Below are 12,811 nucleotides of genomic sequence, written 5' to 3'. Positions count from 1 at the left end.
TTTTGTTTAAAGCCTTTGGCATTTCAGCAGGTGTATATAATTGGAAGTAAGTTACTTGAACAGCATGAAGGTATTATGGGAGCAGAAAGGTCAAGATATCTCCCGAATGCCCTGCATACTTCTGTGTTTGCTCCTTAGAGCTTGCGCAGATGGAAGTCGGATTTTGCGTACAGCAGGCTGGCTGAGTGATTTTGCTTAAGGCACTGAAACACTCTCGCTAACACAAGGCACTAGAGGAGTGTGAAAAATGTGTTAATTAAGTCATATATGTTTCTTTACTGCATAAAGACAGCTGGCTTTAGGAGTTGTTCTTTTCTGTTGCCACCTAGGCAGTTCCAAATAATTACTAACTTGACATGTTTAGGCACACCCAGCCCCCCCAAACCTAGTGGTATGTTGGCAGCAGTGGTCTAGTGTAGAAAGCCAGGCAGGAACTGGGATTTCCTCTTTTGCATAGCAGTGCCAGTTTTCTCAGGCTTTTTAATCTGATGGGTTAGTATGTTGTAAAACTAATTGCAATTGATAGTTAGGAACAAGAAGCGTATGTTAACATTGCATCTGCAGCCAATGATATAACAGAAGTGAAATTTTGTCTATACACTTCTGCTCCTTGCTAGGAGACCCTTGGTAGGGTGGTACTTTGGCAAGGGTAGGGAGTTAAACTATTAAGTAATTGCAAGATTAGCAGGTTATGCAAGCAGTATAACTTGGAATGATTACCAGAAATGCAGTCAAAAACCACTTAGCTGCACATTTAAAAACAAAACAGAACCAACCTAAGCCGTTTACTTTCTTTTGTAAATATAATAAAGTCAAAAAATTGAATGTAGCTTCTGGGAAACCCCCTGCATTATGGTTCTCCAGGCTTGAGCTTGGTCATATCACATGGCTTTGACATATGTTTGTCTACTACTTGGCATAGGCCTCTTCCTGTTTGGTGTCTCACTGACTTCCCAGTTTTCGCATCCTGGATTGCATTTAAGCTCTGTGTTCTCCTTTGAAGTGCCATGTAGGCTAGCTCTCACTCGTGCATGTACATCTGGGAGCGTGGGAGGGGGGCAGTTGCATGCAGACGTTCCCTGGCGGTGGTCTGCTTAAAACCATCCTGTGCCTGACTTCTCTGCCCCTCAGAATTGTGCCAAAGCACTGAGTTGAAGAAATCCTCCAACTTTTTTAAAGGGGACTTTTTAATGTTTGGTGCATTTTAATTGAGTCTGTTGATGGTATAGTTCTGCAAGAGCAACAAGGAGGATTTGGAAATGCACCGCGGGGCAGGAACTCATCAGTTATGCCATCAGAGGAAATATTTGTATTCTTACATTTTTTTCAGCCCTCCCTTGAGCAGCCCACATGTGTGAAGCTACATCATCTCTCTTTCTCTTGTCTTAATAGGGAATTTTATTCTGCTGTGTGTTCCTGGAAAACCTCTCTGTGGATTAGAAAGCTAATGATAGCCTTGCATTTTTTTTTTTCTGATCATAGCACTAACATGAAGCGTGCATTCACATTTGTTTTTTACTACATTTTTTTTCCAAAACCTGTTGCATTTAGATTATTTTTATCATCACAGGAACTTTGGGGACTTTTTTCTTTGGCCTATAAACCAGGTTCAAGCCTGGTCCTTCCCCCATGTCCTTTTACTGTCAAGTTTGCATCAGTTGTCATTTGAAACAGCAGAACAGAATTATCTGGGTGTTCAGGAAGGCTGCCAGTAACACCTAACATCACCCTTACCACTTGCTGTCCCTGCCGGTTTCTAACCTCTTATTTACGGTCTTGAAACGTATCACAAATCACCATCATTCCTACTAATGCCAAATTGGCCACTATACCAACCCTAGAGGTCACATTCAGTCTGTCCTACCTGTCTACAACGTTGGCTTCAAATCCACGCTATCTACTTCAGCCACAGAAACCACAGAGATAAAAAACGTAACGCTTAAGTATAGACATTTTTCCTTCGTTTCGTCAAACCACTTTCAAATAGAGGTTCAGTCTCCCCCAATAAATTTTATGCACAGGGCTGCTGTTTGGTACATAGAAAAATTAATAATCTTTTCCAGTCTGCTTTTAGAAGTAACTTATGGAAGTTACCGATAGTAACTTTAGAGGTAACTCATTCTCTGAGTTACTTCTAAAAGAGTCAGTAAGGTGGGGGTTGAAAACCACTGATCCGAGATGTCCAGATGTGGTATTCCCTTTCCATAAAGAGCATACTGTGCAGTAGGAGCTTTGTTTTGCTCTATACTGGATTTTGATTTATTTACAATTGCACACAAAGTAATTTCCTCATCTGTTCTTTCTTTAGAGGCCCTGCACCGCCCCTATGGTTGTGACGTTGAACCCCAGGCACTGAACGAAGCCATCAGATGGAGCTCCAAGGAGAACCTGCTTGGAGCCACTGAGAGCGATCCCAATCTCTTTGTTGCACTTTACGATTTTGTAGCAAGCGGTGACAACACACTCAGCATCACCAAAGGTAAGGCTCTGAATCACAGAGCAGCAACTAGGTTGCAAACACAGCAACACCAAATAGAAAGTTGACTCCTTCTCCAGTCATTCTGCTGGAAAGAACAGGAGCAAATACAATTGGAGATTACTCTTTAAACTGCTGATGGCCAGTGTGGGTACGCTCTCACTTGTGTTAGAGGGACACCTGCCGGGCAGTTCTCCTAGTACAGTGAGGGCATTTTATAACGCCGCTTAACAAGCCAGACAGCTATTGTTGTTACCATCGTAAGCTCCTCAAATCACCTGCCCTGTGAGACACTTATTTTGGGAAGGAGGAGAGAAGATCCTTTACATTATTGGTGATGACAGGGCAAAAATTTCAACTGGAGTTGAAACTCCAGTTTCAACTGGAACAAAATCAAGAATTTTAAGAACTGCTCAGAGATTTTTCTATCTGTATTTAGTACGTATATCAGAATATACCCTGTTGCACAACTGTTTTAAGTCAAATGCCATTTAAGGTTTCAAGATGGAGACAATCCTCAGCCGTCCAAAAAAAAAAAAAGTCTTTCTCACCAAAAAATCTGAACCACAGGAAGCTTTTGAGTTGATCATCCAAAGTGCAGTAAATTAGGGAACAGTATCCTAAACTGTTATCTATCTGAAACTTTACTTTTTAAATATTTTAAATAAAGCAATGTAATTATGAGTTCACTGCTGCAGATTTTTATTGTTTAGCTACAAACCCAGGCTTCGTCAGCAGATAGCGCCTCTCTTAATGAGACCCAATAGATTGCATTGTGATTATTTTGCTTTTTTTTCTTTCTGGTCATAGGTGAGAAGTTGCGAGTCCTGGGTTATAACCAGAATGGTGAATGGAGCGAGGTACGTTCTAAGAATGGGCAGGGCTGGGTACCAAGCAATTACATCACACCAGTGAACAGCCTGGAAAAACATTCGTGGTATCATGGGCCAGTGTCACGCAGTGCAGCCGAGTATCTGTTGAGCAGTCTCATCAACGGCAGCTTCCTGGTTCGTGAAAGCGAGAGCAGCCCAGGGCAGCTATCCATCTCGCTCAGGTACGAAGGACGTGTTTACCACTACAGGATCAATACCACCTCAGATGGAAAGGTAAGGTTCTCTGGACAACGCTCTGGGGAGAGGAAATAAGGATGTTAATTAAGCGGTGTTGCAGATTCCTAAGCTGCAGACTGTTAGTTAAGGGAGGGATGCCTGTGAGAGAAAACAGGCCTACTGGCTTATTAGTAAAAGAAAGGAATCTCTCTCTCTCTATGCTGTGTTTCTTAACTCACAGAACACCACTTTGGAAGAAGTGCAGACAGTATTTATCCTGGCTGAGAGCGTAGCTGGGGAGCAGAGCAGTTGTGGGGAGCAAAGATGCACTGATACCTTTCCACTGGTCCCGTTGGAACATGGAGAACTTTATTAAATCAACATTTTTAATCTTGATCAATCACATAACAGTTTGTTGTGTTGAGGGATGCAGAGACTGGACTTAACTCTCGGCTACAAGAATTCCAGTTTTTAGTCCTATAAAGCACGAGGCAGGAGACAGCCCTGCTCTCGAGTGATAGCCCCTCCTTAATTTCCTCCTCCATTTGCCCAAACTGTGAACAATTACTCCTTTACATTATGTTTTCCATGCTTTTTTTTTTTTTTTTAAGCCATTACAACATTTTGACTGTACCTGTCTTCCAGTGTTACTGAAAGCTTCCAGCTCCCTTCTTTTAACTAGATTCCTGGTTCTTTCTCAACAGGTATATGTGACAGCAGAAAGCCGTTTCAGCACCCTAGCAGAGCTGGTACATCATCACTCAACAGTAGCAGATGGACTGGTGACAACTCTGCATTACCCAGCACCCAAGTGCAATAAGCCCACTGTCTATGGAGTGTCCCCCATCCACGACAAGTGGGAGATGGAGCGAACAGATATCACCATGAAGCATAAACTTGGGGGAGGGCAGTATGGCGAAGTGTATGTTGGCGTCTGGAAGAAATACAATCTCACAGTTGCTGTGAAAACGTTAAAAGTGAGTTTTTAGATTGTTGTTTACCAGTCATTCTGCCACCATTTCTATTCAGGCATAAGGGAATTGTAATGTGTTCTCAATTCTGCCACCTAACGATAAAAATATATTGCTGATCTGTATAAAATCCATAGTTGAGAGTAGTATGCAGAACGAAGTTAGCATATTGAACTTGCCACTATGCACGTGGCTTGGAAACAATTCGGATTTTTTTGGCCCAGCAAGCCCCTACAGGGGCTGCACGTCCAAGTCAGATCTATAGAAACGGTTACCAAGTCCACGTCTCTTCCCTCAGGAGAGACGCAGAGGCTTCTAAGAAACCGAAGGTGTTGGAAACGACATCTACAAGCTTTCCCCTACTCCTGGAAAAATTCAGCTTCTCCATTTGTATTTCTTATCCAAGGCTTCTGTTTGTTTCAGCAATTCTTAGTTGCAATTCTAGGTACCTCCTACCTAAGAGAGCTTTGAAACTCCATTTTTATAGCTGGACAGTGGAAATAAGTCAGTGACCCGAGAGTCTTGCTTTCATCAGCCACACTGCTTTGGTAGCTGCAGTAGCTCCCAAACAAGAAGGCATAGCACATTCTGGGTAGTGCATATCTGTCACTTGGCCATGCTACAAGCTAGCCAGCCAGCTTTTCAGCTGTGTTATCGTCCTTTTTTTTTGCTTTGGTAAAAGCCAAAATAGCAAAATGGAGCTGAGGGTACTATCGTTTACGTTCAGCTAGAATATGTAGTGTTAAACAGACCTTGGTCATAAAGATAAATGTGCTCATCTTTTGTCTCCCTTTTCATCCAGGAAGATACCATGGAGGTGGAAGAGTTCTTGAAAGAAGCTGCTGTAATGAAGGAAATCAAGCACCCAAATCTAGTGCAGTTATTAGGTTAGTGAAATAGCTTGATCTTTATGTTCTTGCTTGGTTTCCATCAAAATGAAATCTCTCTAGAAGCAGTGGCAGATATTATGTATTTGTATAGCTTTTTTTTGAATCAGGTCAGGTTATGGGGTGATGCTTTTGACAGTTTGCTCTTTTATATAGCGTTAGAGCTGAGATACGCTCCTGTTAAACAAAACATCAAATCGCGACTGAATAAACAAGTTTGTTGTTGAGGCCTGACTATGCATTATATACAAGTTTGCAGGGTCAGCCTCCTGTTAGATTATACCCTTGGCTTTAGCTATGTTCCAGGAGTCAGTTATCGATTACGAGTCTGATTCCTTTTCTGCTTAGTTAAATGAGCCTTTCAAAATTATTTTCAGTCATTTTATTGCTAGAGCAGACCAAAAACATAAGAGCATTCAAAGTAGAAGAAAAAATTATATTGGAAATGCAACAACTACCCTTCTTTGCATTTCCCATTTAGCAAATCAAAGAGAGGTTTATAGAAAAAGCAGCACTAGATAGACCAACTCTATCCATGATTGAGTAGAAGACAACCAGATTGCTGCTGCTATGAGAAGGGCCCACTATGTATCACCAAATAAATACATGAGTTCAAGGCAGTGGAGATGCAAGTCAGATCCAACAGCACATGGATGGAAGAAATCTGCAGTCTCTGCAGCTTGGCTGCGCCCCGTTTATCTCACTGGCAAATGCATGATGATCACTCTTAAAACAGTCCACAGAGCTGTTAATTCTACATGGATGAAGATTCTTAAGCAGATACCCTAAACCTTTACTAGTGTTTAATTGCATCTGGACTTTTGCTGCTTTCAGGAGCAGAGCTGTCAAGTCAAGCCTAGGATGAAAGGAGAAATGTGAAGAATGTGAAGGATTTTAATAATCTCTACTGTTTTGTACCCATTTAAAAACATGGATGAGGTGTCTGCCCAACCCTGTCTGGTACCAGGAGTAGAGACTAAGAGATTTCTGCTCAGATGCATTTTTGCCCTTCTGATGCACAGTGTAGTTTTATTTTGCTCCGGTATGTGCTGCAACAGAAAGAACAGGCATTCAGCAGTGCTGTGGAGGGAAAGAGAACATGTTGCACAGAGATTTGACATGAGTATCCTGTTGCTGCCCTCCTCTACTAATACATACTTTGTACATAATTGCAGTGACTGTAGCAAGTAGCCATCTGAGGAATGTGTGAGAATGCTGCTTTAGGACCAGGTCTCACAGAGCTGATCACTTACCAGCTAGCACACATGGGAGTGCTTCACATTACTCTGTAGTGACATTTCGGTCAGGAAATCTTGCCAGTTGACAGGTACCTCCTTCCAGTTGGCCACTCTTCAGCTTGAGGAAGACCGGGGCGGGGGGAAAACAGATCACAGATGTTCAAAATACCTCCCTACTTCATTCTGTAACCCTCCAAAGGACAGAATGACTCCTTTGTGTATAGTAGAGCACAAATTGCGGTGCTCTAATAGACGTATTTCTCTTTATCTCTAAAGTGAAAGGACAGATAGATGGATAGAAGTACTGAACGTTAGGCTAGGCTGCATTGATCCAGGTCTTGCAGAGGAAAGTCTTCAATTTTTCAGAAAAATACTAATTGATAAAAAACAAAACAAATGGATAGTCGATTAGGGATACTGGTGAGCTAAGGAAGAAAGGGAAGCTTTACTCACATGCTCCTTCCTTCTTACTGCTAGGTGTATGTACCCTGGAGCCACCCTTTTACATTGTGACAGAATATATGCCGTATGGGAACCTGCTAGATTATTTACGAGAATGCAACCGGGAGGAAGTGAGTGCTGTTGTGCTACTCTACATGGCCACGCAGATCTCCTCTGCTATGGAGTACCTAGAGAAGAAGAACTTCATTCACAGGTGGGTGAAATCCCATTGGGCTGGTACAATCTCCGATTGTAATGATGCATGGAGTACTACCGTGGTGGCCCAGGAATTCCTCCTTCTGCGGAGTTTTCTTCCAGAATTGGGTTTCACACTGGGTCATCCATTGGTGGTTTTGGTTTTGACACTATGTCTTATCGTCGTTAAGGGAAATTTGAAAGGCTTTGTAGTGTGTTGCCATTTAGATCTTTGGCACTGGCTTGCATTACCTTCTCCCCATGACTTTCATAGCAGACTTAAAATCTTGTGCATGACTGCCTGACAGCTGTGAAAGTTAGTTGGTGCTGCCAGTTCTGATGTCCCTCTTCAGGGCAAAGCACTGACAACCAGAATTTCCTATTTTAATCCAGTAAGATAAAACAGTGCCATAAAGCTGTTACCGGTGTGTGATGAGCTGCTGATCTCATCCTGTTCTTAGGAAACATAAACCACTCATCATAACAGCTATCATACTGCAAACTGAATAGAATTTCAAGAATGAACCCTAACCTTTCTGCTCTTAGGAATAACTCTGCTCAGTGTCTGACCCTATGTAGAGCAAAGCTCATATTGCCTTTACCTGCTGTATAGAGAGATTGCTTCTTCATAAGAGAGAGAGAGAGACTACTGAACTAGGAAATTGCATTTAAAAGTCCTCTTGCCCCAGTAAAACAGTATGCTTTTTTTCTTTATACAGGGACCTGGCAGCACGGAATTGCTTAGTTGGCGAAAATCATGTGGTGAAGGTGGCTGACTTTGGCTTAAGTCGACTTATGACTGGAGATACCTACACAGCTCATGCTGGAGCCAAGTTCCCAATCAAGTGGACAGCTCCTGAGAGCCTGGCCTATAACACCTTTTCAATCAAATCAGATGTGTGGGGTAAGGAAACTCTAATGTTCTGTTCCATTTCATTTTGTTTTTCTTTGACAGCCTGAAGAGTAAGTTGCTTTCTGGCCGGGCAGAACCACATGGGTAAGGAGGAGCTCAAATACCAGGCTACAATATCACAACTCACTAGCATTTTTAGCCTGTAATGTCTCTGTCAAGGCTGACCTGAAACATCTGCAAGAAAGAGATGCTGCCTCAAGCTGCAGTGAAGGCCACAATTGTAACAAGCAACACAAAAGACGAGGGCAGTCTTACAACCAGGATTTTTTTTTTCCTCCTTGTGCAGCCTTTGGGGTGCTGTTATGGGAAATCGCCACCTATGGCATGTCGCCATACCCAGGCATCGACCTGTCTCAGGTGTATGATCTGCTGGAGAAGGGCTATCGAATGGAACAACCCGAGGGGTGCCCTCCGAAGGTTTATGAACTGATGAGGGCATGTAAGTATTTTCTTCCAGTTTGGGGGACAAATCCTGGGATAGGTGGGAGAAATCTGTAACTAACAGTCCTTTGCTTTCTATGTGCCGTTTTGTTAGCTAGTGTGGAAACGTCCACGTTACCCGAGAGCTATCTGGTTACTGATGCAAAGTGAGTCTAGTCTCTAGGGGACAAGAATTCACCTCTGAAAACTTTTTCATTCATCTCTATGGGAGCAGCTAGATAGGACTTTGTGGCAAATTGTACTAGTGTTTTGTGAGTGAGACTCTTACTACAGAATCACAGACTCAGAAGGAAATTCATTTCTCCTCAAACACCGCAGCTGTGCAGGAGATGTGTAGTTGTGAAGGCTGCATAAAATGAATCCTCCAAGACACTGCTCAGCAGTGGCCATGAAAAGCTCCCTCATGCTATTTATCAAATTGAAAATCTACCAGTTAAAGAGCAAAAGCCACAATTAGCATGCTACAGGAAGAGAGCACGAAAGGTTAAGGGCATTGCCGATGTCCTTCAGTCCCAGAACAGCTGAAAACATATTCAGAAAAAGGCTGAAGATCCTGGGAAGCAAGCCATGCCATGCTGTTGAGGAAAGTAAACAACTCTGAGTAGACCCTGTCAGTCTAACCAAGGTGTGGAAAGAGTCTCCTTGATGCTAACTCGTGGGGTTGATGTGGCCCTCAACGTACAAGACAGATGAACCAAGGCTTAAGAAGGCCCTGTATGGCTTGTTTTCAGCCCGATACCTAGCACTTCAGAGAAAGGTGGAGGGAGAAGTTAAGTTATGAAACAAGGATGCAGAGTAGCGAGGAAGGCGATTCCTTCAAAATCCCTGCAGGAAGCTGACAAAAGCCAAAAGGCATTGAATTAATTCGATATTAATCCAACACAGTACGAGCAGAAGGCCAGTCACCTTTCACACCCTGTAGCGATATCAAAAGATCAGTGCTCCCAGGGTACGTTCCCGTAGCGTAGTTCTCTAATTATAGAAATTCCACCTTTTGTTGTCATTCCATAACTTACCAAGCTCTATTTTAGAGCGACGTGCTCCCTTCCTCCTTCCCACCATGCAGGGTGCACGTGCACACATTTTTCTTTTGGAAGACTCTGTCTGAATTTCAGTATTCAGAGCACGTGAGCAGAATGTTGCCTGCCTGCAGCTTAGCGCGCACAGTTACCTGTGACTTGGTAGATGAGTTCAGTCCCCACAGCCAGGGTAGCAAACATGGAATTCTCCTTTGCCTGGAAAAGGAAGGGAGATGGGGAGATCAGAAAAGCCCATGGAGACGGGAGAGAGATGGGCTTTCTAAAATTGGTTCCTTTGCTCTCACGACCTGTTTGTTAGGATATGTAAGGGTGGTTGCTGCTATGAATTAGTACCCGACTGAATCTAAAGCCTACATAATAGCAGGAGATCATTGTCTGTCTACAGTTCGGAGAGCTTAGGTATTGCCTACCTCCTTGAACAGAATAAAAAATAGCCTCCTACCCTGCTTCAGGCAGAGACCTTTCTTGCTTTCTCATGCTGCAGGTTGGAAGTGGAATCCACCAGACCGACCTTCCTTTGCTGAGACCCACCAGGCCTTTGAAACCATGTTCCACGACTCGAGCATCTCTGAGGGTGCGTACCCCTTTTGCCTTATTTCTGAAACTTAACAGTTTCACCTCCAAAATGCTCTCTGGAAGCTTAGGTACAGGCTCTTAAGGCTCATTTGCTAGCCATGGAGGGCTAGCCATGTGATGAAGGCTTCATCCCTTAATTGTTTAACCCTGTATCTGTAAATAGGTGATCTTATTTACTGCCCGAACACTGAATACGCTTCAGAAACATTCCAGTGCAGGGAACAGTATAGTAATTCATTTGAGCATCAAGATACAAAGAAACAGTTTTAAAGGATATTGTCGCTTGCTTCCCAGACTGGAGCATAAGGAATAGTGAATGATGCTGAGAGAGAGAGAGAGGAAGATACATGCATATCATAGTCCATTTTTGACTGTGGAAATTGTGTGATGAAATATTATTCTGCTAGCTCTCATTTAAGAAAAGTCTGCCTTAATCTCTGGATCTTCTACTTCACTACTTCTAGGAGCAAATCTGTGCAACTAAACTCTCAAACATAGTCACCTCGGAGATAAATACTTTTGAGAAGTGTGAAACTAGACAGGAGATAGACAGAACCATCCATCCACTTCCCTACTACAGAAAAAAACACATCAGAGATTGAATTCTACCAGGAAGGATTTAGAATAGGCAACTCAGTTGGCTCCCAGAAATGCCATCCTGGAGGTGGCCAGGAGATTTGTTTTTATTGTTGTTTTTAATCTCTTACCTTGTGTTGGTGTTGGGAATGAAGCACGCTGTCTTCACTTTTAATAGGGAGATCCAGTGCTTTGCCTCAAGCAAAGGAGCTTAGATCCAGATCCAGAGGGAACACGACTTTGGGGGATCTCAGCAACATCTGTAGGAGGCACCTTGATTAGAAACAGAGGCAACTGCTTTCTAGAACTTTAGTTCTAGTTAAGCACTGCATGAGCAATGCTTTATCCAGCAACAGACCTTCTCTTGTACAGATCTTAACCACCTTTTTTGCACTGAATTTGTAAATGAATTAGTTTGAAAGCATGAGAGGAGGCATCTTATCGTAAACACCTCTGGACTCGAGCAAAAACTACTTTTATAGATTACTTGCTTTCTCAGTCAATACCTCTTCTTCCTAGTCTGGGTCTGCAATAAAGACCTAGATTTCTTTTTTCCCTTCCTCTGCTGGTCTCTCTTCCAACTATTCCCTCTGTTTTTTTTCTTACAGAGGTAGCAGAGGAGCTTGGAAGAACAGCCTCCTCCTCATCCATAGTTCCCTACTTGCCCCAGTTACCCATGCTTCCCTCCAAGACTAGAACACTGAAGAAACAGGCAGAGAACAAGGAGAATATTGAAGGAACACAAGATACTGTGGAGCACTCGGCTTCCAGCTCAGCACCAGGTATGGGCATTAGGACAGCGGCAAAGAGACCGTGTCTTCTGGGATAGGTTTGCTGCTAGTGTAAATTGCCAGAGAAGCAGGAAAAAAAAAAAAAAAAGGAACAACATGTCTCAGCTGGAGTTCTGCAGCAAACTATCCTATCGGGATGGCTTGTTGGCTTAATGTTTCAGTTAGGATGCAATTAAGTACAGTGACTTTCCCCAAATGCAGTACTTACTGTGTTACTGCAGTAGGAGAGACAGGGCTAGAAATCTCCCTGGCTGTGTTTACTCTTCTTGGAGTAGTGAAGTGGAGTGGTCAGAATAAGAGAAGATTTGCTTTCTCAGGGAGCTGAGGCAGCTGAGGGACAAGATGACTGATGTGGAAGAAAGCAGGGTAGTCTTTTTGTTTGGCGATGGCAGAATGGTACAGAAGAGGGTGGAAGCTCTTGGTCACAGTACAGGTGCCACTTTTCATTGCAGAGAACGCAGAAGGACTGCTCTTGACAACTAAGGTGAGACCATGTCTGGGTAGGCACTTCAGACTTCTCCGTTTTGCTCTCAGGTTATGGAACAAAGAAACAAAATCCTGGAACGTGGAACAGTTTTGTGGCAAACATGCGTGTGCGCTCTGGCTAGACGATTATTCAGGCTTACTCAAGTTGGAAACCAAGTTAGCCCCCATCTGGCCCGAGCACTCCTTCCCGTGACAGGCCAGTGCTTTTAGCTGCTATGTTATTCGGGTTGTTTGGCACCGCAGCAGCACAATCATTTACTAGCAACTAGAAAACACTGCAGCTTGTTGGTTGTTCGTTCAGTAAACCCCATTGCATTTTTTTCCTTTAAATTTGGTTTTGTTGCTGTTTAAACAAGGCAGCCTCAAAACTAAACCTGACAAAAATGCAGGTTTTCTTTTATAACGGCCGCGTTTGTGGAAGGAGGAAAAAGCTACAGGAAGAGGGTAAGACACTGGAAGAAAAGAGCACTTCACTTTCTCCTGAACTCTCTACTAAATAGTAGGCAATAGACAAGTTGTACATGCAGAAGTAAAAAAAAAAAAAAAAAAAAAAACCCAAAAGCATACCAGCACAAAAATAAAAAATGCTATCTTCCTCTCTCAGTCCCGCTCTGCAGATCCTGGGCACCTAAATATCCCAGGCCTGCAAAACCTGCTGCAGGATAGGAAGGTGGAAATGGAAAACGACTCTTCAGATTTGCATTTGTTCTTTTTTTTTTTTTTTTGTGTAG

The 12,811-nt window shown here is 43.0% G+C and overlaps 1 protein-coding gene and 1 long non-coding RNA gene across 7 annotated transcripts in view; one reads left to right on the top strand and one right to left on the bottom strand.

Moving 5' to 3' along the window:
- ABL2 (ABL proto-oncogene 2, non-receptor tyrosine kinase) overlaps window positions 1-12,811 on the top strand; it is a 51,416-nt gene that overhangs the window by 31,623 nt on the left and 6,982 nt on the right. For 4 of the 5 annotated variants that reach the window (XM_068951788.1, XM_068951785.1, XM_068951786.1 and 1 more), the window contains exons 2-10: window positions 2,309-2,479; window positions 3,287-3,582; window positions 4,230-4,502; window positions 5,299-5,383; window positions 7,099-7,276; window positions 7,977-8,161; window positions 8,457-8,609; window positions 10,136-10,225; window positions 11,412-11,585. In XM_068951788.1, coding sequence (XP_068807889.1) covers window positions 2,309-2,479; window positions 3,287-3,582; window positions 4,230-4,502; window positions 5,299-5,383; window positions 7,099-7,276; window positions 7,977-8,161; window positions 8,457-8,609; window positions 10,136-10,225; window positions 11,412-11,585 — 1,605 coding nt within the window. The remainder of the gene's footprint in view (window positions 1-2,308; window positions 2,480-3,286; window positions 3,583-4,229; window positions 4,503-5,298; window positions 5,384-7,098; window positions 7,277-7,976; window positions 8,162-8,456; window positions 8,610-10,135; window positions 10,226-11,411; window positions 11,586-12,811) is intronic. The other variant, XM_068951787.1, reaches the window with a different exon arrangement.
- Window positions 3,485-12,799, bottom strand: LOC138067962 (uncharacterized). Of its 2 annotated transcripts, none has more exons than XR_011142407.1 (5): window positions 11,803-12,799; window positions 10,935-11,063; window positions 9,628-9,846; window positions 6,637-6,739; window positions 3,485-3,602 (listed from the first exon to the last, which is right to left on the bottom strand). It is a non-coding gene; the product is annotated as an uncharacterized lncRNA (long non-coding RNA). The 2 variants fall into 2 exon arrangements; XR_011142409.1 differs by having other exon boundaries at window positions 9,783-9,846.

The sequence above is a fragment of the Struthio camelus genome, chromosome 8 (assembly GCF_040807025.1).
Source record: "Struthio camelus isolate bStrCam1 chromosome 8, bStrCam1.hap1, whole genome shotgun sequence".
In the NCBI taxonomy this organism is placed as follows: domain Eukaryota; kingdom Metazoa; phylum Chordata; class Aves; order Struthioniformes; family Struthionidae; genus Struthio; species Struthio camelus.
This window is presented reverse-complemented; position numbering and strand designations above follow the sequence as displayed.